This window comes from Anguilla anguilla, chromosome 1 (assembly GCF_013347855.1).
Source record: "Anguilla anguilla isolate fAngAng1 chromosome 1, fAngAng1.pri, whole genome shotgun sequence".
NCBI classification, from domain to species: Eukaryota; Metazoa; Chordata; class Actinopteri; order Anguilliformes; family Anguillidae; genus Anguilla; species Anguilla anguilla.
In genome coordinates, this window is record NC_049201.1 from 17494190 (window position 1) to 17516962 (window position 22773).

The 22773-nt window shown below is 40.7% G+C and overlaps 2 protein-coding genes across 3 annotated transcripts; one reads left to right on the top strand and one right to left on the bottom strand.

Moving 5' to 3' along the window:
• Positions 1-38: 38 nt before the first annotated feature.
• Positions 39-18420, top strand: chrm5a (cholinergic receptor, muscarinic 5a). Its single transcript, XM_035411731.1, has 2 exons — positions 39-673; positions 15285-18420. Exon 2 carries the CDS (start codon positions 15363-15365, stop codon positions 16932-16934), a length of 1572 nt encoding a protein of 523 aa, XP_035267622.1. The 5' UTR covers positions 39-673; positions 15285-15362; the 3' UTR covers positions 16935-18420.
• zgc:194887 (uncharacterized protein LOC571819 homolog) lies at positions 18411-22676 on the bottom strand. Of its 2 annotated transcripts, none has more exons than XM_035411844.1 (3): positions 22322-22676; positions 21646-21806; positions 18411-19747 (listed from the first exon to the last, which is right to left on the bottom strand). In XM_035411844.1, the coding sequence occupies exons 2-3, from the start codon at positions 21800-21802 to the stop codon at positions 19056-19058; spliced, it is 849 nt and encodes a 282-aa protein (XP_035267735.1). In that variant the 5' UTR covers positions 21803-21806; positions 22322-22676; the 3' UTR covers positions 18411-19055. The 2 variants fall into 2 exon arrangements, with proteins under 2 accessions (XP_035267735.1, XP_035267726.1); XM_035411835.1 differs by having other exon boundaries at positions 22313-22670.
• Between the last annotated feature and the right edge of the window lie 97 nt (positions 22677-22773).

Sequence of the window (22773 nt, forward strand, 5' to 3'; positions counted from 1 at the left end):
CCCCCTCCTCTCAGAGCCAGCCTCCTCGCTCAGCGCCTGCATGCTCACTGTCCCGAAACATGATGAGCCATCTTGCCCTGTGGGAATTTCTCCTTCCAGCCAGCACCGGCTACATCTGTGTCAGCGAAGGCAGCAGCAGCAGCAGCAGCAGTAGAAGTAGCAGATAGATCCTGGCTGCTCTCCCTCAGTCTCTGCTTCTACCTCTGTGCTGTAACTTCAGCACAGAGGGGGGAATTCGCCGGCTGCCCGCTCCTAGGAAACTTCTCTCCGCCGCGCTCCCCCTGCACAAAATCTTCTCCCTGGGACCTCTGACCTCAGCTGTACCCCAGCTACTTAAAAGCACGTTTCTTTATTTTCTGTGTCAGTGTGTGCTGCATCTTCTCTTTCCCACTGCTGAATGAACAACAGTCAGTTGTCACTTTTCATTTTTCACTTCACAAGACTCCAGTTTTTTGGCTTCTCACCCGTGCTTGTGAAACTTCCTGTTTCCCCGAGGATGTGTTTGAGTCCCACAGTGGCGTGAGAAGGAATACTGAAGGGTTCTGAACAGTTTCCGTGTAGTTCGGACTCTGCAGCACTGGACTGAAGGTTAACGCGCAAGGAATAACAGCCAACACCTGTCTTCACACATGAGGAGAAGGCTCTCTGATGCTACCGTTGAAAAATGTTCACTGTGAGTATGTCTCTCTTTTCTGCTTTGCCTTACTGCCTCAGTGATGTGAACGGGAGGTGATTCACTGTGATGCTTTTAATGTGCACTGGCTACATCAAGCTTAACACAATCCACTACAGGCATGCACAGCCATTCGTCCGAGAGACCTGACCATGTATTTTTAATGCTTACTTTTAACTTAATGAAACGTACCAGATGTTTCCAACTGCCCAGTGAGCAAAAAAAAAAAAAGTTTCAGACAAAAAAGCAGCAGAACATTTTATTATTCAAAAGCCAGTAGCCTGCATACAGTTGTTCATGTCTCAAAAAAGAGACTGCTCCATAATTTTTATTTTATCACTGATTAATACAAGATACACAAAAACTATACTAAGGCATTAGAGCTTGGGGCATCTCTGTCATTCCCACTTTTGTGTTCCCAAGAGCAAAAGGAGACCCCAGTCATGAGAAGTTGTATCTTAAAGAATAAAGGTGTGCCACCTGAAGTAAATAATTTATTCTCCTGATGGGGGGTCAACGTGCATCTCTGCATGTGTTTTCAGTGAAGCCTACATCAACAGCTATGCCTATACCTCAAATACTTTCCTCCTGTATAATCTTCACTCCCAGTCCATGAATGGGAACAATTATTGCTTTGCTCTTTCTGTAGGGATTTGAAGGGTGTTTATGCGTGCATGACATTAACTAAAAATACAATCTGTGAACAATTCAGTTGCAAGAACTGAACATCTACTGCATTGTGCAGGGATACAATGGAAATTAAAATCTCTGATTCACAATAGGAGGCTTTGTTCTGTGGATGCTCTGATGTTTCTGATAAATGAACTGAAATAAATGTACTCCCATCTGAATCATCATGACTCGAAGCAAATGAGTGGCATATGGTGTCCGCGTGCATAAACTTCTCATCATCCCTGTGGCTTTTGCTACTGACATAGCTTTCGTTGCATCTGAGCAGTATCACTGGGTCGACATATAAACAGAAACCGCAACATTAAAAAGGGGCTGAGAAATCCTTGTCATTACTGCCTACCTTGTATGTACAGCAATGGCAATTAAATAAGCGTGAATCAAAATGGGGCAGGGGTCAGCCAGGTTCCAGACGTTCTATACTTTTTCACACAAAATCTACCTCACTACTTGTTTTTGAGACATCAAACCAGTATTTCAATCTGTATTTCAGCAGCATAACAGCCTATCGAAAGAAAGATAGCCACTTCGCCTGGGACCAAAATGCAAAACACGTACACAAACAGTGCACCAATCATGCTCCACTCATTTGTGTAGATTTCTTTTTTTTTTTTTGCTGTTCTTGCTTAATCAAAAATGACAAAAAGGGGATTAATCATTCAAGCATGATTTTAACGAGTTCTTGCCCTGCCTGCAAATGTAGTGAAGCGTTGAAGAAATGCAGAGAGGTACTGGACTCGGGGGAGGGGGGACGTAGTCATAAAACGGAAACAATCCGCCTGGCCCCGGCAAATTACGGAGAGTGATAATGGCAGGAGCTCAGACAAAAGCAGGTGAAACTGTCGTCCACAATTAGCAGAGCATCACATCTGGTTGAAACATGCAGCCCTTCTGCTCTTAATGCAATGACTAATATGGGGGGTGGGGGTGGCATAGCAGTCAACAACAACCTCAACAATAAAGCCATCAATTCGGCAACCATCTGTGGTGTATTGCGACCCCAGGTTTACTACCCCCTTCTATATGTATTTGGACAGGTTTTTGTCAAAGCCTTCATTGATGGAGGGTATATTTGTTCAGGGTATTAATGTTAAGGTGTTCTATAACAGATAAATTATCCTGATCATAATTAATACATCTGAACACTAAGGCAGTCCCAGATTAAATGTGGAAAGATGGGTTAGCAGTTACTGTTTCTCTTTATTTAATAAATAATGCAGAGAAGTGAATATTACATAACCACTGACCAAGAATAATCACAGTACTAGATAAGGAGACACATTAAATAAAGTTCATTTTATTTTGTGCCAGCAATTGTCTTAAAAACTATTCCAGTTGCTGTACAGGATTTGAAAATGTTTTGTGTAATGAGACACCAGCATTCCTATCACTGTCTTCCATATATCAGCTTAATATGTAATCCTAGAATACTGTAAGCAAACGCAAAAAATTGAGCTGACAACGTTAACTTTCAGACATTTTTGGCCTCAGTGGAGATACACAGGCATGTGAGAGGCAGGAAAAAAAGGTTTTCCAGAATTTGAATCCCTGCTGATAACGGCAATGGCTTATAAACACTGCGAGGCAAGGAGCACAGGCCTGTGAACACTGATGTTTGGTGTGGGAGAGAAAGTTTGGATTCATTTACCCAAACAAAGGGGGTCCAGCGAACAGCGTGAAATGGCGTTGTGATTTACAGAAGTGTGTGTGCGTGTGTGTGTGTGTGTTTGGAGGGTGATGGGTATCATTGAAAATCTCAGAAAATGTGCAGGGGAGACTGACATTCTCCAACAGGAAGGGAATTAAAACATCTATACTTCCGCGAGCTGACATTATCTGTTGCCCAGATCTAGACAGAAGCTGTTTAAAGCGTGAATTCTGGGTTTAGTACATAGAAGGGAAACAAAGAAAAAGCCATTCAATGTAACCTCAGCCACCGTCTGTCTGCTGGCCAGCTTTATTGCTACTGAGCCCTTAAACCCCCACATCTCTCCTCACCCACACACTAATCTGCTCGCAATCTGGGAGGACAGATGCAGCAAACAGTACAAGTGGATGATTATCCATTATCATACTGTAGAGCACAATACTAATATAATACAGTGATTGTTTGCAGTTCTCAATATAAATATGTTTTACTAATGCTGTTAATTATGTTAACAGCTAATGAAATTATTTAAAAACATCCATAGAAAATAAATATCATGAATTAGTAGTCATTTACAGTACACGTTTAAGAGTTTCCCCCATTGAGGAGATCTCCAGTGCTAATGTAAGCCTGAAACATGAACGCAGATGGACTGCACCTGATTTATGCCCCTGTATTCAGGGTACCACAGACAAACCCATGGGCATCAGGTGAGTGAGGCGTTGCATACATAAGGCCTTCAAACAGAGCAGCCTTTGCGTAGGTTCCTCCATTGCGGGTCAGCAGGCTGGGGAGTGGCACGCCATGTTAACGGCCCACAGGCCCGCTTCCAGAAGGCTGCGGCTGTGGACGCCACTGCAGTACTGCTGCACAGAGCGCTGACGCGGGGGTAACGGGCGACCCTCACACTACCTGTGCGCTCATTACGAGGGGGGTGCTCCAGGTGATGCCTATAGGGAGGTCAATGGGCTGCCTTTGATGCTGGGTCTGAAGGTGACGATGCAGTTATCTCTGTGTCACTGTCACTTTAGGCTTCACTGAGTCAGTTACCTCCACCTCACTGTTCTTTGCTTCCTGCAGACCACATGTGAAGTCACACACGCGCATGCACACACACACGCACACACACACACACGCACTTATGCACACACACGCACGCGTGCACACACACACGCACACGCACACACAGGGAAACACACACTTACCATTTGGGCACATCTACACACACATAAATTTTTTGAGCACATGTACTGTATTTGCATGCCCCTGAGTGTACATATATGTAGTCACACACACACACACACACACTCATATACACATTCACACATACATACAGTACATACATATATACATTCTCATGTTGGCGTGCACGCACACACGTACATGCACACACACACATACACACGCAGACACATTTGAGCATACACAAACAGAAACCCATGCATTTATGAGTGTATGTGTGGGAGTAAACTGGTCATCTGCCTGCGTCTCACATATGTGCGTTGCTGTAAACAGACCTTCGCCCCTTCTGAAAATATAGCCTATATGCACTATTTATGGGCACTGAAAAAATGCCTGAGCATGACTGTGTCTCAGCGTGCCATTAAGATATTTGACCCACATTTTCCAATGGTACATAAGCAGCAACAGAAGCACGTTCAGCTGAAGTCTGGGTTGAAGTCTTAAAGGCATGTGACACCCAACCAACACACATTTGTTTCATTTTATGGGATCTTCCATCATTCAAATGGAAAGTTTGCCAATTAACAGTGCTAAATAAGGAGAAAAGCACCAGTTGTGTGATAAAGCACACCAATAATGTCCCAGTGAGAATTAGAATGCAGCATTCTTGTCTTTTTCATTATTCAACTCATAAGCCAATTTCCACTATAGCAAAGAGAACATCAATAGAGCTGAATTAAGACCTTATTTCATTAAATTAATGAGTTACCCAAACATAATAGATAAATGAGTTATCAATTGTCAATTAAAACAAGAAAATGTCATGCGTGTTGGTATTTGCGTACTGTGTTGGAACAAAGAAAAAAATTGCTATGAAAGAGAAAGAGAAAAAGAAAGAGTGCTCAGAGACCTCAGAGACAGGTTGTGTGTGTGTGTGTGTGTGTGTGTTAAGAGTGTGTGTTGAACATTGTGAGAGAATGCCTCACTGTTCAAATTCATGTACTCGGTGCTTAATTAATTCATGTTGTTCCTGGCATGTGCAAGCAGGCTGCAAAAGAGGTGTCATGTCTTTATGCCCTTTCTGAACAGCTCGTCACTGGGAGAGCAATCCTCAAATAGAGACTTAGACAAGACAAGAGCCAATCATTATCAATTTGGATGAAATCAAAAGTCAAACTCATTAAATCTGAATGAGGGCCATTCTCTGTAATGCTTTGTTATATTTTTCGGAGAAAGTTATTAAGCTATTACAACTGACAAATTTTGACACATGAAAAATTCATTCCAGAATCTGCCAATTATTGAGGTGCAATCATATGTCAAAACAATTTGTGGTTTAGGCTTTTTTTTAATGACCTCAAACAACCTGCCTGGGATTATTTTCTCACCTTATAGACAGATTTTCCTAGGAGTAGTAAAATGCAGAAGATTATCACAAGCATGAATATGCTAAACTAATGTAATTTGTATGTGTATGGTGCATTGTCTGTGCAATTGGTGTCCATAATTATGAAAATTTCTCTGAAACACTTTTTTTTTTACATCCACCAAAGTTTTAAGCATTAATCAAATAAGAGCTCTGTGCAAGAAAAACCAGAGGCAGAAGCTTGGCATTTGAAGCAGAACCAGTCAACTTAAATGGCCGGTCTCAATTTCACGATATCAGATAAAGCTGAAAACAGACTACAGTCCCCTCTCACTATCCCTAATGAAAGTAAAGTATCAAATCAAAACAAAGTGTGCTTGTGTAATTTTATAATAGTTCTGATCCTGCATCACAAGTGTTACATCCACAGAAGTGGTGCTCATTGCAAGCTCAGTGATGCTTAATTTGGTATGGATGGAATACTGACTGGGCCAGTGCCAACTGTGGCTACATGTCCCAATTTCCATAGTTTAGTCAAGGTAGGGAGGGTTTCAGAGGGCAAGTTATTGACAACCTTGTCAATATCTTCTTTGGTCAGTCAGATACCTTCAGTCTGTCTGTGACAACCACCTGCCACAATAACTATGCAGCTCAGTTAGAGGATTTCAGAGCAAAGATGAGGTTGCTGTTCAGAGATTGCAAATGCTCGTATTGACAGAACACTGCTCAGCGATTTGATGGGTCTGGGAATTTCTAACAGGAGGACAAAAGACAAAAGGGGAACAAAATATTTGATCAAAAACAGTTGCTCCAGTTTTCAAGCTGGGTCTCTCCCAGAATCAAATCATGCAAGTAAAAAGTCCAGCAAATGGGCCATATGGAAGAATTTTTATTCTCATAAGTGGAAACTGGAAGGCGATCAAACAGATTGGCACATCATCTGGCGACAGCAGGGGAAGTGTGGAAAACACTATTGATTGCAATGGAATGTGATTATTTATTATTGCCCAGTGAAAATGTACCTGTTGGTGTAAAAGTTGAATAAATTAGCAAAGCAGAATTTTACAATGGCAGCACAGAATGCCATTTCTTTTTAAAGATTATTTTATAAATGTTTTTAAAATACTCTCTTGGCTACTGTTGAAGCAGTATCATGTCTAAACAAAGCAACAGCAATAGGACTTCTCTATGCCAAAGATTTACGATTCATATGGTTACTTAAGTGTAGGTAGCTATATTTATTTTCTACGTATCTACAAACCCATTTCTATGACAGCACAATCGCTGAACAGAACATTGAATTAAAATGTATAAATCTCAAAGTCAAGATATACAATAACTGTTACATTTAATCATGTGTGTGGTATATGGTAAACAATCCCCCCACACATAAAATTTAAATAGAACTACAATACATAGCTCTGTATGAGTAGAAATCTGTAGTTCCACAAATCATAGCTGTGTGTGTCATTGTAGTGCCTATTTATGCATTTATCAACATGCTCAATGGTTTTTTAACAAGTAGTAAAAATTTGAAGACAGATAATAATAAAACTAAACAGCAATCAATATCAGCAATGTGCCGTTTAACCATATGTTTGTCCCCAATTAAATGCTTTTCAGTGACCTTCAGTAGTGGGTTGCTGTCCAATAGAACTATTAGCTGTGTGATTGCATTGGACGGATGTGTCATGAACATGGAATCTGATAGAAGTCAGACCAGCGTGCAATATTGCTGGACGTGCCATTTGGAAAATTATACACATTAGTAAGAGCCTGGAAGCTGAGCGCAAAGCACTAATTGAAGCAGGGCAGGATACACTGTATCCAAGGTATTAAACCTTTTCAGTATATAGTACATTGTAAAGGGCAACCTTTATTTAGTTAATATTGTTTTTTTTTTGTTTTTTTTTTTTCAATTCCAATTTGATACTATGGTTATTGTGCACACCTTGGAGAACCGTAGATGTCTATACTCTCCTGAATCAGCAGTTTAGTTTGTGCATTACTAGTGAAGAGCAAGCTGAACTTAGAATTATTTCAACACAATGGAGCTGAATGAAGCCATTCTTTTTACCCAGTTCACAACTGTAAACAGGCAGCTGTAGCAAATGACACTGAAAGTAAGCATTGCCGTAGACCCCAGACTACCTCACTCTTTGACAGGAAGGATATACCTGACTGTTACCTCTGATAAGTATATAGATTTCAGACTAACCACAGCCTGGCCCTAGACATGAAGACATAATTCACTGCTGAGGTTGAATCTGTAGAATATTTCTCTAAAAAGATCAATAATCTGTTCCCAACCTATTTGATCCAGCTTATTGTCCAGGTAACTGTGTCCTGTCTGAGCTATTGTAACTCTGTTCTTGTTGGTCTCTCTTGTGTGCCACCAGATAACCCAGGGTGTTCTGGTTCTTTGGGGTTCTGGCTCATTCTTATTTAGACATTGTTATTATTAAACCCTACAGCCCCTTGACAGGCTTCTCCACTTTATAACCTCAGGCCACCTAGCACTTCCTCCCCTTCAGAGCTACACATGGCAGCTGCTACTATTCTCATTTCTTATCCCCAAATGATGGAATGTGCTACTTACAACAGTCAGAACACCAGAGTTGCTGCCCATCTTTCGACACAGACACAGTATCCCACTTCTAAAAAACTCCTCTTCTAGTTAATGGATTTCTCCAGTTTTTGACCCAATATATGAAGTAAAATATGATTGTGCTCCTACCAAAACTTTATTTTACAGCAATGCCTTATGCTGTTCAAATCCTCATTTCTGAGACAAGGTGAGCACTGTGCAACAGACATACCAACCTGTAACTAGTTATGTGCACCATGGCTTGCTATTAGTTGACTGCATCTTGGCACACAGGCAACCACATTAGAGAGGTGAATAACTGACTATAGTGTTTCCCAGGGAGGGAGCATTTCAGTTGACGGGGCTTTCCTTGTTGTACTGTACGTGAGCAACCGTTCATGTTGATGGGGTCTCTGATGGCTCAAATACAGCTCTGCTATTGGAATGCAGAGTGAAAGAAGTGAGCAAACCGAATGTACTTTAGAGGAGAGCAAATTCTTCTCCCCAAAATTTTGTCTATTAATACATTTTGAATATGTTAATGGCAAATACACCGCTATATATTGTTCTTTGAATTTCTGTCCAGCATGAATTTCCTGATAAACTATATTTCTTTCTGTAACATGCCAGGTTTAACAAGATGGCATATTGCATCTTAGAAATCATCAGGGGCTTGTGTTTGTTGTTTTAAAAGATTGCCTCTCTTAATAGATTTGGCCAAATTCCTGGGAAGTGTTTTGATGCGTTTGCTGTCGGAAAACAATTCTTTTCCTTGAAATGACTGCAATAAAGAGACAGAGGATCTGGAATCAATTTCATTTTGAGATTTAGAAGATTTGAGTTAAACTGTTGGGTTTACCAGGGGAAGATGATGCAGGGTAGGACAAGCACACAGACGGCAAGCTGAGATGGACAGTTTCACTCCATTTCACCCACTTACAACAGCAGCTAATAACCATTTGATGTCTCTGGAGCTAGTGAGAAGAATGGTGTTTTAATGAACGCTTATTATGCTTTTGTTTGGAATATGAAACATTCAGAACAATTAAGTAAAAAAAACTGAACTCATTCTCAATCAATCAACAGAGACCCTCTGATAGCTGCCTCATTAAGCATAACCAAATGCTAATGCTTTGCTGTTAAAGAAGCTGTGGAAACACAGTTATAAAAGGCAGAAGTTATTAATGGATTCGACAACAAGGGACACATTACCTTCAGCCTGACCGCACTCCAGCACCTGAAGAGCCCACCTAACTTCTGGTTCAGACACATTTTACCAAAGTCAAATCTGACTACAGCAAGCAAGGCACCCAAGGGGACTGTATGCACCTTTCAGGCCTTTCAGCTTCAGACAGCCAGGTGTATCCTTGCGCTGAAGTTTCCGCTGTTATGATTTTAAATAACTAACAAAGCACGCTTGTACAAGCACATTTCCTACAGCACACTGCCAAGCTTCATCGTCTCGTAAAAAGTGAATGTGATAATGGGACAAGTGTCAGGAACATGCAATGCACTGAGAGGAGGGAGGGTGCCAGGGAGGACAAGAGAGAGAGAGAGAGCAAATAAGCAGGGAAATGCAAAGGAAGAGAGTTGGGAAAACAGGAGGAGAGGTAGAAGGCAAGACAGAAAGAAAGAAGGAAAACATATAGGAGGAGAAATGGAGGAGCTTGCTAATACTAGGAATGCATAAACAATGACTGCAACAAAATATACTGTACTACATACCAAGTCGTACTTTTGCTTTGGAAAAGCAGTGATCAAGACTACAATAGTGATAGATAATGTCAATGTAACAAGCCGAAGGGTAAACAGAATATTTTTCTCTCCTCTCCCTCCTACTGGGAGCCGAATGCCTTTCTATTAGCCTCAGGCTGGTGGTGTCCCTAGTGCCCATCTGTTTGTGCCAGCAGAATAGTAATGAGGCTAAGAGATACTACACAGGAAAGGTCAAGCTGACTTAAGACCTGTGATGGGCGAGGTATGCTATTGTGTGCATTCAACTGCCCCACATTTTAAAATCATCTCCTGTGATGCTCTACTACAGAAACAAAGAATGGACAGGTGTGCATATCCAAAGGTAAATCCTCATTGGCTAGGGCAGGGATGTCTGCACTAATGCACAGTGACTATCATAGTGTCAGCAGTTCTGATTGAATGTGAAATCCCTCCTCTTGAAAGCAGTTTTCCTGAATGCAAAATAGAATCAAATAGTCATTTTCACAGTGGCATCCAGTGCATACTGAATGCGTGAGCTGCTGTTGCACTTAGCATTGCGGACATTTTGAGGAAGGACATGATCAGTTTTGAGTGTTGTGCCCATTAAATTTGTAATGCTGTCATTTGCCCATTTGGTAATCACTTTTATTTAAAAACATCCTGCAATCCTCATGCATCACTGCAAATTACCGACCACAAAACTATTGTATTGCCGAGGAAGGAGAACTTCCCCCAAACACTGTTATTTGCAATGGGCATTCCGCAGAACCATAGACACGACCAGAACATTGCTGAAGGATCACCAGAATAGGACAATGACTTACTGATGGTAATTTCACTAGGACTAAACTTTCCAAGAAGTAAAGAAATACCAGTTAAAAACATGCAATCAAAAAGACCCAAACAGCAGTATTTTTGTACCTAATATCTACATTTCTCTGATATTAAATGAATTATTTTATTTCCTGGGATTGCAGACATCCTAACATAAACATGACTCAGATTCCTAATTGCATGGTTACTCTAATTGCACGGAGTAACAACTTTGACCACATTATGCCTGCATCTAATTCATGGGGGAATTGCGGGTCCCTGGTTTTGAAAGTGAAGCAGTCACCGTGGGCAACAAACTCGGAACTAATGAATGAATCAAATGAGTGCAATCCAACCGCAACACAGATAAAACGGATGAGAGTGTTTATACAAATCAGCAATTCCTGAAGTCCGTGGGTGTAATTAACTGTGCATTATTTAATTGACAGCAATGCATGATTATCTAACAACAGAGATCACTCACACAGCATTTGACAAGATGTCAGAGAGAGCGTAGGTGTTGTTTAACATCAGTGCTCAGCAATGGCTAAAGCTGTCAATATGTGATATGTGCAGGCAACTAATTCGAGACTTTGGCCCCATTTATCAAATGACTGTACTTTTGTTTGTATAGTTTTTCATCAGAAATTGTTGCATGCCTAAGTCACTCTTGATTCATGTCACTCCCTACATGTAATATCGGGAATTGTCTGTATATTTCAGCATGTGTTGATGAATTCAAAGTGACTGTTCATTACATTATCTTTGAAATTATCATTAATGCTATGATTATATTTGGTAAGAGAATGCTTACAAATGCAGTGTATCAATGCAAAAAGTATCAAAAGGCAATTGGCTAAACACCATTAGTCCAAGTCCAGTTAATGCCATTAGCTAATTATAATTGTGAATCCACAATAGTTCTGCTGGTATAAGGTGGGTATAATTTGGCCAGGGATTCCCAGGGTCAGTGCTGCATTATCACTCTGTGGCTGCTGGACTGGCGCCTACAAGTTAGTAGTTGTCATTAGTGAGTGATTATAAAAAGCTAGCCAAGAGACTGTCACCTACTGTACCACTGCGTTCATGTACATAATGTAAAAAATCAGCTTTCAGACATTAATGGGCTAGGCTGTTTTTCAGCCATTTGACCTGGTCTTAAAATCTGATGTGTTCTGAGTTTCCTCAATATTCAGACACCCAGAATCCTCTGATTAATTTAACAAGTCCTCATAGACATGTCCTTGGTTCTAATGACTCCTATGGAGAGCTTTATTGTAATATTTTTTTAAAGTAATTTTGAGCATTTTTTTCTGGATATTGTTCTTTTTTTAATACATAATTTTAAAGAGGTGGGTCCTTTTCTGCTGTTCCAAATGCTGATGTGCTTGATTTTTTAATGGACCATTGCATACCTCTAGGTGGCGCTGAAGAAACATTGGGGATTGTTGACTTCATGTGTCCACAGGGAAATAATAATATTTTTAGAATGTGAAAATGGGCTAAGTAGAATAAAGACTAAATTAATTAATTATTTAATTGAATAAATATCATCTTCGTGATGCATATTCAAAATAAATAGACAACATAGCAGAAAGAGAATTTCAGTTTAAACAGAAACATTTATTAAAATTTCCCTTTCATTCACTCACTGTAAAATCATTGTTAAAAGAAGCAAAAATATAAAAGCTTTTTGTGCCAAGTCCAACAGCCAAGTTTTATAACTTCTTTTGCTGACCCCAAAATATTCAATCCATTATTCATGTGCAGAGACTCAAGCTCAACAGTAGTCTCATGATGGTATGCCAGCGTTCCTACTGTCTCTACATAATAAAATAATCTCTATAACTAAAAGTATCAGGACACCCCTTGGTCTGGGGCTGTTTTTCATGGTTTGGGCAAGGCTCCTTTGTTCCAGTGAAGGCTAATCTTAATGCAGTGACATTCTAGGTGATTCTGTGCTTCCTTACTTACTTTTTGGCAACAGTTTGGGGAGGGCCCTTTTTTGTGTCAGCATGATAATGACCCCGGGCACACTGCAAGGTTCATATACTGTAGAAATGGTTTTGTCAAGATCTGTGTGGAGGAACTTGAGTGGCCTACACAGAGCCCCATCCAACTCCTTTGGGATCAATTGGAAAGCCAATTGCAAGCCAGGCTTAATTGCCCAATCAGTGCCCGACCTCACAAATGCTCTTCTGGCTGAATGGAAGCAAATCCCTGCAGCAATGCTCAGACATCTAGTATAAAGCCATCCCAGAAGAGTGGAGATTTTTATAGTAGTAAAAGGTGGACCTACTCCATATTAATGCCAATGATTTTGGATGAGGTGTTGGGTGTCAGGTGTCCACATACTTTTAGTCATGTTGTGTATAATGTAACTGAAAACCGGTGTATGTACAGTAGCAGGTCTTTCTTGCATCGCTTTCTCGTTGGTGGGGCTGGTTGATTTTATTGGTCAGACAAGCTCTACTCAAGGTCTTGGAAGCCTGTCACTTCCTGTCATGTCCTAGGCATTCTCAATGAAACTGTGACCTCAGAGCATCTGTCAGCTACTGTTCTTTGTCCCACTTTAAAGAGTACACTAATGGGAAACTCCACTGTGCTGCTTAAGTCAATTCCCTGCCCTGCTGACTTTCACCATCAGATTTGTCAGGTATGCTATAGGTTTCTAACAGCAAGCAGTATTTTCTACACACCCCATATGAGGGTGCACTAGACAGAAGCATGACTTCATGATGGCACTGTTTCTGTTTGTTTATTTTTCAAAGTGCTATGGATGAAAAGACTGCAAACTTGTAACCTCCTACAGAAGTGGAAAAAAGTGATAGGCTGTACCTCAGGCTATTTGTATTACCCATTCACAACATACACAACCCTTAATCATCCTGGGTGTCAATTCTCTAGCCGCACACTAAAGACAAACTAAAGCTTGATTTAAAACAGTGATAATTGCACTCAATTAACCTTCAAGTACAACAAGAAGGTGAGATGACCTGGAAAGTAAGGGTGCATCCAAACCTGAAAATATGAGCACATATTCACAGTTTTTTCGCAATGATAACGACATTAAAGTTGACCAATGATAACTGGAAGAAATGAATTTGAAAAATGAGATTAGCAAAAATAAATGAGACAACTGTAATTTGTCATGCCCAATAAAACATGAATTTAAATACATTTTGTGACGCATTAATAGATGCATTTATTAATAGTGCAACTGAGCAAGATGCCCCCACCCCAACCCAAATATAAATGCAGATACTAATCCTTTTATTGGCTACACAGATGAAAATGCAGATAGTATTGCCTCTGGACACCCCTAATGGGATGGACTAGAGCTTTATTCCAAGAAGCATTTTCTCACAGCAAGTGAATGAAACGTGTTTAATAGAAAGCTGTACAATAATTAACCTAGTAATCGCTGGGTCCTTTTTGCAGTTAATTGGGGGTAGGTGTTTATAATGTGTTAAGTGCTAATGTTGTGAGTTTTCTTCAGTTGTATTCTATTCTATGATCAGGCAGTAGCTATAGGGAAATGATGGGAGAGCAATGGTGGGAGGGGGGTACTTCTGTCTGATTGAATTCATCAGAGCACAGTATTTCCAATGATGGTGACTTTGATGGCAGCCTGAGAGAATATATATCTAGCACCTGCACAATTACCCAATGATGGGGAAAAAGAGCTGCTGCCTTCAACTGACTGACCACAACCACGAAGACAGTGAGCATCACAATTACACACCTAGAAAGCAAGCACATTGAGTAAAACCTATATTAATTTTATAGCCATCTGAGTTTTGCTAGAGAAATATGAAAGTGCAAGACAGGCGGTGGATCTTTGATGGAGAGCTGAACACACATACCCACAATAACTGAACACACCTACACACAGTAACATTAACACAAAGGTTGCAATATAAGTAAAATGAGTTCAAGAAAAAATGTTTTAAAAAATAGATAGCTAGCCAATGCAATGTTTGCAGAAGCGCAACAGTATCTTTTTTTTTGCTAATTAAGAGACTTCAAAATGAATAAAAACAATGCTGATTCAAGAGATACAAGAGTTTTGTACAGAACCTATTGGCTTTAGCACAGTGCGAGAGCTCAAGTGCACTTTCTGTCCAAAATGCATACAAACTCAACAAAAGTAACTGAAGAGGTAGGTGAGCAAGATTTAAGGTGTCCCGTTGGAGAACACCATATCCATGTCCCAGCAGTATATCACTGATAATAGCTTGCAAGATGCTAGCCGACGATTCACATCCATTATTACTGGAGTACAAACCATCTAGCTGTTCATATCGTATGCCCTGACTGAGGGCAAAGAGAGAACTTACCTATTTTATATCATTTTTATAACAAGTATCCAACGTATGAACACATATTTTGATTGATGAATTGTTGATTATTGTGCGGATTATTCATTATTATATAGGTTATATCCTTTTTAATACATTATCAATATGTTTACGGGGCTGAACGTTGAATTGTGAGTCTTGTTTTAAGTTTTATAATTATGGGTTTAGGTGCAAAGTTGTAGACATAGAAAATATTGAACATATTTTAAATTGTCTGTACTCCAACTGTTGTGTTTTTCTTTTTTTAGGAGATCATGTACCACATCCTGATGGAGGCTTCTTCTCCTTCAATACGTTTTCTATAGGCAAAGAGAAACAGGAACAACATGGGAGCTGAGGAGCTGTCAAACTCTACTATCTGTGGCAATGCATCAGATATCCAGCCAATCGGACACAGTCTATGGGAGGTCATAACCATAGCAACTGTATCGGCCATAGTGAGTTTGATCACAATAATTGGCAACATTCTTGTGATGCTATCCTTTAAGGTCAACAGCCAATTAAAGACCGTGAACAATTACTACTTGCTGAGCTTAGCTTTTGCAGACCTCATCATTGGAGTGTTTTCCATGAATTTATATACCTCTTACATTCTGATGGGATACTGGTCACTGGGGAGCTTAGCGTGTGACTTGTGGTTAGCTGTGGATTATGTGGCCAGCAATGCCTCTGTAATGAACCTGCTGGTTATCAGCTTTGACAGGTACTTTTCCATTACAAGGCCACTGACTTACAGAGCGAAGCGAACTCCAAAACGGGCAGGGATCATGATAGGTTTGGCTTGGCTTGTGTCTTTCATCTTGTGGGCTCCTCCCATTTTATGCTGGCAGTATTTTGTTGGAAAAAGAACAGTTCCAGCCAAGCAGTGCCAGATCCAGTTTTTCTCTGAGCCGGTGATCACGTTTGGGACAGCCATTGCTGCTTTCTACATTCCAGTCTCTATTATGACCATTCTGTACTGCCGGATCTACAAGGAAACAGAAAAACGCACCAAGGACTTGGCTGAGCTTCAAGGTCTAAACTCTTCAGCTGACACCAGCAGTGCCAAACCCCAGAAGACTATCATAAGATCCTGTTTCAACTGTAAACAGCCCCCTAATGCCTCTCGAGATAGGAACCAGGCTTCCTGGTCCTCTTCAAACGCTGCCAAGTCAGCAGCTTTGTCTAGTGATGAGTGGTCCAAAGCTGACCAGGTGACCACCTTCAACAGCTATGCCTCCTCAGAGGACGAAGAGCGCCCTGTCTCACCAGGTATCTTCCAAGCAGCTTACAAGAACCAGGCCTGCGGTCACAATGAAAGCATTGTTGGTAGTGAGACTGAGCAGCTGAGCAGTAATGAAGAAGGCAGTTACTTCCCTTCCCTGCCTAAGAGCAGCTCTCAGAAAAGCAAGAAGTGTGTCTCTTACAAGTTCAAACCAGTCACCAAAGAGGGCAGTTCTCAGCAGAGCAAAAATGGGGACACTAAAATTGCACCGTCCTCATGCTCCTCAGCAGAGTCTATGGGCGCACCCTCCACCTCCTCCTCTGCCAAACCCATGGACACCAATCTGAAGAACCAGATCACCAAGAGAAAGCGAATGGTCCTCATAAAGGAGAAGAAGGCAGCCCAGACACTTAGTGCCATTCTTCTAGCCTTCATTCTCACCTGGACCCCCTACAACATCATGGTGCTCATCTCCACTTTCTGCTCTGACTGCATTCCTCTGTCTCTCTGGCACCTGGGATATTGGCTCTGCTATGTCAACAGCACTGTTAACCCAATGTGCTATGCCCTCTGCAACAAGACTTTTCAGAAGACCTTTCGCATGCTACTCTTCTGTCAATGGAAGAAAAAAAGGGCAGAGGAAAAGCTATACTGGTACGGGCAAAACCCAGCTGTTGGTGGAAAACTGACGTAATCAGAGATACAATTCCACAGACTTATTTTTCATATATTTTGCATTGACAATACTTTGACACTTAAACTTGTGGTTATGGTCAACTTCATGGATGTTATTGTAAAAGAATAGTTGTGAAATGTTCAAATTCTTCCAGGATGGAGCTGCATATTCTGCTAGTATTAATTTAACATGATATAGTGTTTGGCAATAATTAGCCTCTAGGGTGAACTATGGTATTTGTTTTATACCAAAGCTTTGTAAATAGTCATAAAGTGTTCTATGTGACAGGCTGAAAAATAATTGTGGCATTATACCACTATGTGATACATATTTTCCTTCAAGATTTGTATTAGTGCAGGCACTTATATATCAAAACATACATTGTTATAAAACTTATTGCTTCTTGTTCATGTTTTATTTATTGTTTATCTTCATCTGTAAAAGAAAAAAACAAAGTTTCTTTATTATGCCTGAATTCATTTTTGTAAAATCTGTAACTTTCACAGATTTTTTTGTTCTCTTGCTTGTATTTAAGGGCTAACATTTTTAATGTGGCAGATTTTGGAGGTTTGTATCCTTTAATCAGAAAATAGTATTACCTACAGTCATCCTGGTTGTGTGTCAGCTTGAGATTAGCAGCCTATTCAAGATTGTATGTCGATTATAAAAGCCTTTTTATCACTTGTGCCGTTTTAAAGTACTGTACTGCTAACTTCTGTGCGTCACATGACCCAGCTCAAACAACACCACAAATTAAACCTTTTCGACGTGTAAAAAAACAACAAGAGGAAATTGGAAATTGCACTGGAACACTGCGATCTTTGCCTCAGAGAAGAAGCAAAAACAGGAACTGGAAATCTGAAATCACTGTACTGGCAGATAAAAATATAAAAAAAACATGGTTTTTGCATTTTACGTTTTCACGGAGTGTACTGAAGTACCAATGTCCTTTACAGACTGTTTGCCTGAAATGCTAGATAGAGGACACCTTCTGTGTTAATGGAATTTTTTCTTCCTTTATATATTGTACAAAAGTGAAAGTTAGAGCAACTTCAGTCAGCAACAGGTAACATTATACATGTTGACTGCAAGACTGCACGCTGCCTGTATATATATCTGCATTCAAACTCAAAAGTGAAAAAGAGGACATAAGCAACGCACTATTTGCTTTTCTTTGTCCAATATGTGTCATTAGATACTGTGATTTAGTTTGCTTTCCATATACTCCTTTAAAATCAACTGGTTTCGGCCTGTACTCTTGTCTTATCCCCACACTAAAGAGGATAATATATAGGTTCTTAATTATGATTTATGTGCAACTCTTAAGTATTACGATTGGAATTTGGAAAAGCAACACAGTGCCGTCATAGCATCCACTTAATACTGTATTGCACTGAAGCGAAATCAAATATTCTCTTGTGATTTATTGAAAGGAAGACATGAAAATGCCCTTTGCATTCCTCCAGACATGTCCTCGAAAAACATTTACCTCAACAGTTTTCCTTGTTACTTTATTTCATTTTGTCCTTACTTGTCCGGAAAATACAAATTTATCATACACCACATCCAAACAGCTTTTCAGTTGTACATATTCATATGACATACTTAAACATTTGATCCACATCACACACTTATAGTCATTAATGATGTAATCACATTTCCATAATTAAACATGATCTTTCTGGTAATAAAAATTAAATTGAATCTCAGAAAGAAATCATTTAACACAGAATAGAACACAGCCAGGGCACATTTTTCCACACATTTTTTGTATTGAGGAACTACACGGCCTGCAGGCATATGGAGACAAAGCAGTCAATATTGACTTATTTTTTTTGTATTTTGTGACTATGTACCTGTGTATTTTCAAACTGAAATATATTATGCCTTATTTAATGAAAACAACTAGCCATGTTAATTTTATAAGAGCTATTCTTATATTTTGGCTTTGCAAACAGTTTCTTGCATTATGGAATGCTCATTTTAATGTTTAATCAACTTGACACCAGAAATGATGATTGCAACCCAAGTCATGATCAAAGGATGGATTCGATAAAGTGATCTCCACCCAAAGATGGAAAAATACATCACAGAGAATACCCCTCCCCCTCCTTATTCATTTAATTTCACCAAAGTTAATCACAGCTCATCCTTCTTACATCCTCCGTGGATGACCTTAACAACATCCGAGGGCTTCACCATCATCCAGGCGTACTTGCAGAGGTGCTCTTTACTGCAGTCCTTCTGCCAGTAGAGGACATTCCGACGGTTGAGGTTGGCCCCCGCGCAGGCATCATACCACCACCCTCCTCCCGGCACTCCCTGGAACTCCAGCTTGGCACAGTTCTGGAAGTAGTTGTCGTTGTCGCGGTCCTTGGTGGTGAACTTCTGGTTGTCGTGTAGATAGTTCTCTGTGTCCTGGGTGAGGGCGTCCATGGCCGTGCCCTGGAAGAGGCCGAGGCGAAGCCGGTACTGGGCCTCCTCGTTCTCCACCAGGACCGGGTCATACTCCCCGAACTTGGTGACCGCATCCTTGTCCACCAGCTTGACGGCCAGCTTGAACCGGCCGGGTCTGCTGGTGATCTGGTGGAGGTATTCGTTGCCCAGCCAGTGGTCACCGGTAAGGGCGCCGAAGCCCAGCTTGTATTCGGTCCAGGTGCGGTCAAAGTCCACGCTGCTGTTGACAGTAATGTGCTGCACCACAGTCCAACCCCCATCCTGCATGGCGCAATAGACCAGAATGAGGGACCCCGCTGGTCGAATCAGATAGACCCCGTCCCGGGCCTGGCCTCCAGAACTCTGCCAGATCTCATAGCAGTCTCGAGGGAACTCTAAGGGACAGCATGGAGATAACTCACCATCTTAATCATGCCATAAAATACTTCTCTCATTAGTGGGAAATACAAATCTGTTAAGAGATTCACAAATCTCTTTGAAAATTTTACTCTTTGAACAGTAAAAGTTCAGAGAAATGAAAGAGGTGGTTTTTCATGTTACAGAATGAAATTTTCAAACCACAACAATTTTGATATTTCCAGCAGTATAGTTTCCTTTTTGACTTTGAAGCGAACAGAAATTGTGACAGCTGACTTGGGACATATTCATAATCACTGTGATTAGCTAGCTAGTGCCATCTGTCATGATAAACTTTTCCCACACTAATCACTGTAGTCCTTTTCGTAATGAGACAGGATTAACAGTTTTCAAATCATCTTTATGGGTGTGCTTGAAATTTCTAGTACTTAAGAGCCCATACACTGCCCCCTAGTGATGGTGAAAAGATCCTCTTCCTCTGTGTTGTCCTCCCGGATTTTGAACAGGGCCTTTAAGAGAACATTTCTATTTCAAGACAGCACCAGTTATTATGATATTACATAACGTTATTGTAGATCGAATCATCTTGGATGAAGCACTTGGATGGGAAACCTGGAAAAACTGAACTGCTGCTAGAAGGGCTATTGGTAATCCAATTAGGAACATTCCAGAGTAAACCCATTGGAGCAAGCAGGAAACAAATGCCCTAGTGCGATGGTGGGGACACCGCACAGGAAGCGACGTTGCTTTTCAGATCAGACATCAAACCGAGGTCCTGACTCACTGTGGCAATGAGAAACCCTGTGGCACTTCTCAAAAGAGAGGGGGTGTTAATCCGGATGTCCTGGTTAAATTCAAAATAAATATGGGTTTGTATATTCTTTTCTTGAGCCCATCTAAGCATCCCCCCCCTCCCCATTCCATTAAATTGGAATTAAAATGTGTGCAGCCAAGTTTATGCCAACTACAAAAGACATTGGGGATTTGAGAGGTCATGAAGAATTATTAAACAAATACTTTTTCTAATTTTGACGTTGGGTATTAGAGTGAACATAAAGGAATATTAAACAAATAAATTTGTCATTTATCGTACCCATACACAATTTCACATTAGATAAGGAGCAATAACACTTTGTCACCCAGTTTAAATTCAAGAAATACGTCATTCTTATATGTCTGGGATGACACCATCAACTATACTGCTGTCTTTTTAAATGTGCATATGTGGCAAAAATGAGAAGGAACATTCACAATTTGCTCTAATCAGCCACTGTACTGTACAGTGAGTTGGGTAGTGGTTCAGTAGTAAAATCAGCAGGGTTCAATTCTTGCCACCTATGACAACCACACAGTGTGACGTGTGATGTGTTTTTGGCCCCAGGTGAGTCACTTGTTCAAGATTCTGGAATTTGAACTAATTGCTTACAGCTCAGTATTCAAAACACAGCCTAGTATTTCTATCAGTGATTGAAGTGAAGATAAGCCACTTTACAAGCACTACAATAAAAAGGTATCACTTAAAGGGAGCAATCATCGTGGACGTTCAGATTTCTTCAAAGGAAAGAAATGCACTTCCAAAATATTCTCACTACACTTACTAGGCATAAGCTAATGTATTTGTCCTCAATTAATCGCCCTGAAAATAATCAATTATCAATAAGAACGCCCAGGTCCATACATTTTCTCTGCAACTCCACCTCAAAAGTTGTCAGAACAGCGCAGACAGGCATATGCTCTTCAGCCAAATAGGCAAGCTTGCAGGTGCCCAGTCAAGCGGTGGGGGAAACACAACCATTGACCTTTCACACCTGGGCAACCCCACAGCCAACTGTGCACCTCCCTATAGGACTGCCAGCCACAGTCACCACTGGCATAGCGCAGATCAGCTAGCAGATCGGCCAAGATCCATACTTGCCTTCATCTCCCACGTTGAGCACTAGTTTGTGTTCTTCAGGGGAAAGCACATGGATGTTCTCTGCAGGAGGAAGTTTGGAGTGTGCTTCCATCAAACAGAGAACAGACAGCAGCAGACACCTCAACCAGACAACTGAACTCTCCATGTTACACCACATGTACCTACACCGTGCCAAAACAGACAGACACACTGCCGTGTTAATATGCACAAAACAGCACAGGTTTCATACTGTACATATCATAGAAAAGATGACACTGGAATGACTTTAGACATAAATTTACATTTGAATTGATATGAAGCTACTATTTATTTTAAAAAGGCACCTTCAGTTGTTCTACATAAAATCAAAACCCAGAGAAAACATATGGGCAGACAGAACAAACATTTAAAATGTGAATTTTAAGGCAATTTAAAGCATGCATTGGTATGTCTAACTGAACAGTTTCTCCCAGGTGTTCATTCTCAAAAAGTTATCAATGGAGGTGGTCATTTAAGTTAAACATTGCATGCCTTACAACATATTTCTTGAAACGTGATACTTGTTTCAGTGATAGCAACATTCCAGAGAGTAAATTAAGAATAAATAAGAATAGTATTCAATAGCAGACATGTTTTTCCTTGTACAAGAACAAGTCAAGTCAAACGAACCCCTGAAAGGAACTCTTACCTTCCTTGCCTCTCCTGGAGTGGGTTACTTATTGAATGTGCAGAGGGCTCTGGCGGCGTGCGGCCGTGCTCTCACACGTAATGTACTTTGACTGTCGCTCAAGGGAGACGGCAAACACGGCGATCCAAGTTGGCGCTCTGAGACTCAGAGTCCAGTGACGCGCGGCGTCTTCTACACAGAGCTATTAAGCTCGGTCACCGATGGACTTCAGCCTCCTCTTCACGTCACTCTGGGACACGCCAAGGGTTAAAGCTTGAATTTATCAGTCAATCGAGCCAGATACTCACTTCATGCAAATCTTTCACTGGCCTGCCTTTCTCCACCAGGGGAAATCCGATTGGATTAGAGCAGGCACAGATTACAACCTTTGTGCTTGTTGTAGTTACCCAATTAGTTTGTTTGACCAGAAAGATTACAGAAAGTTAAAGGGATGTACTGTACTCCACGACTGCAGTCATTTT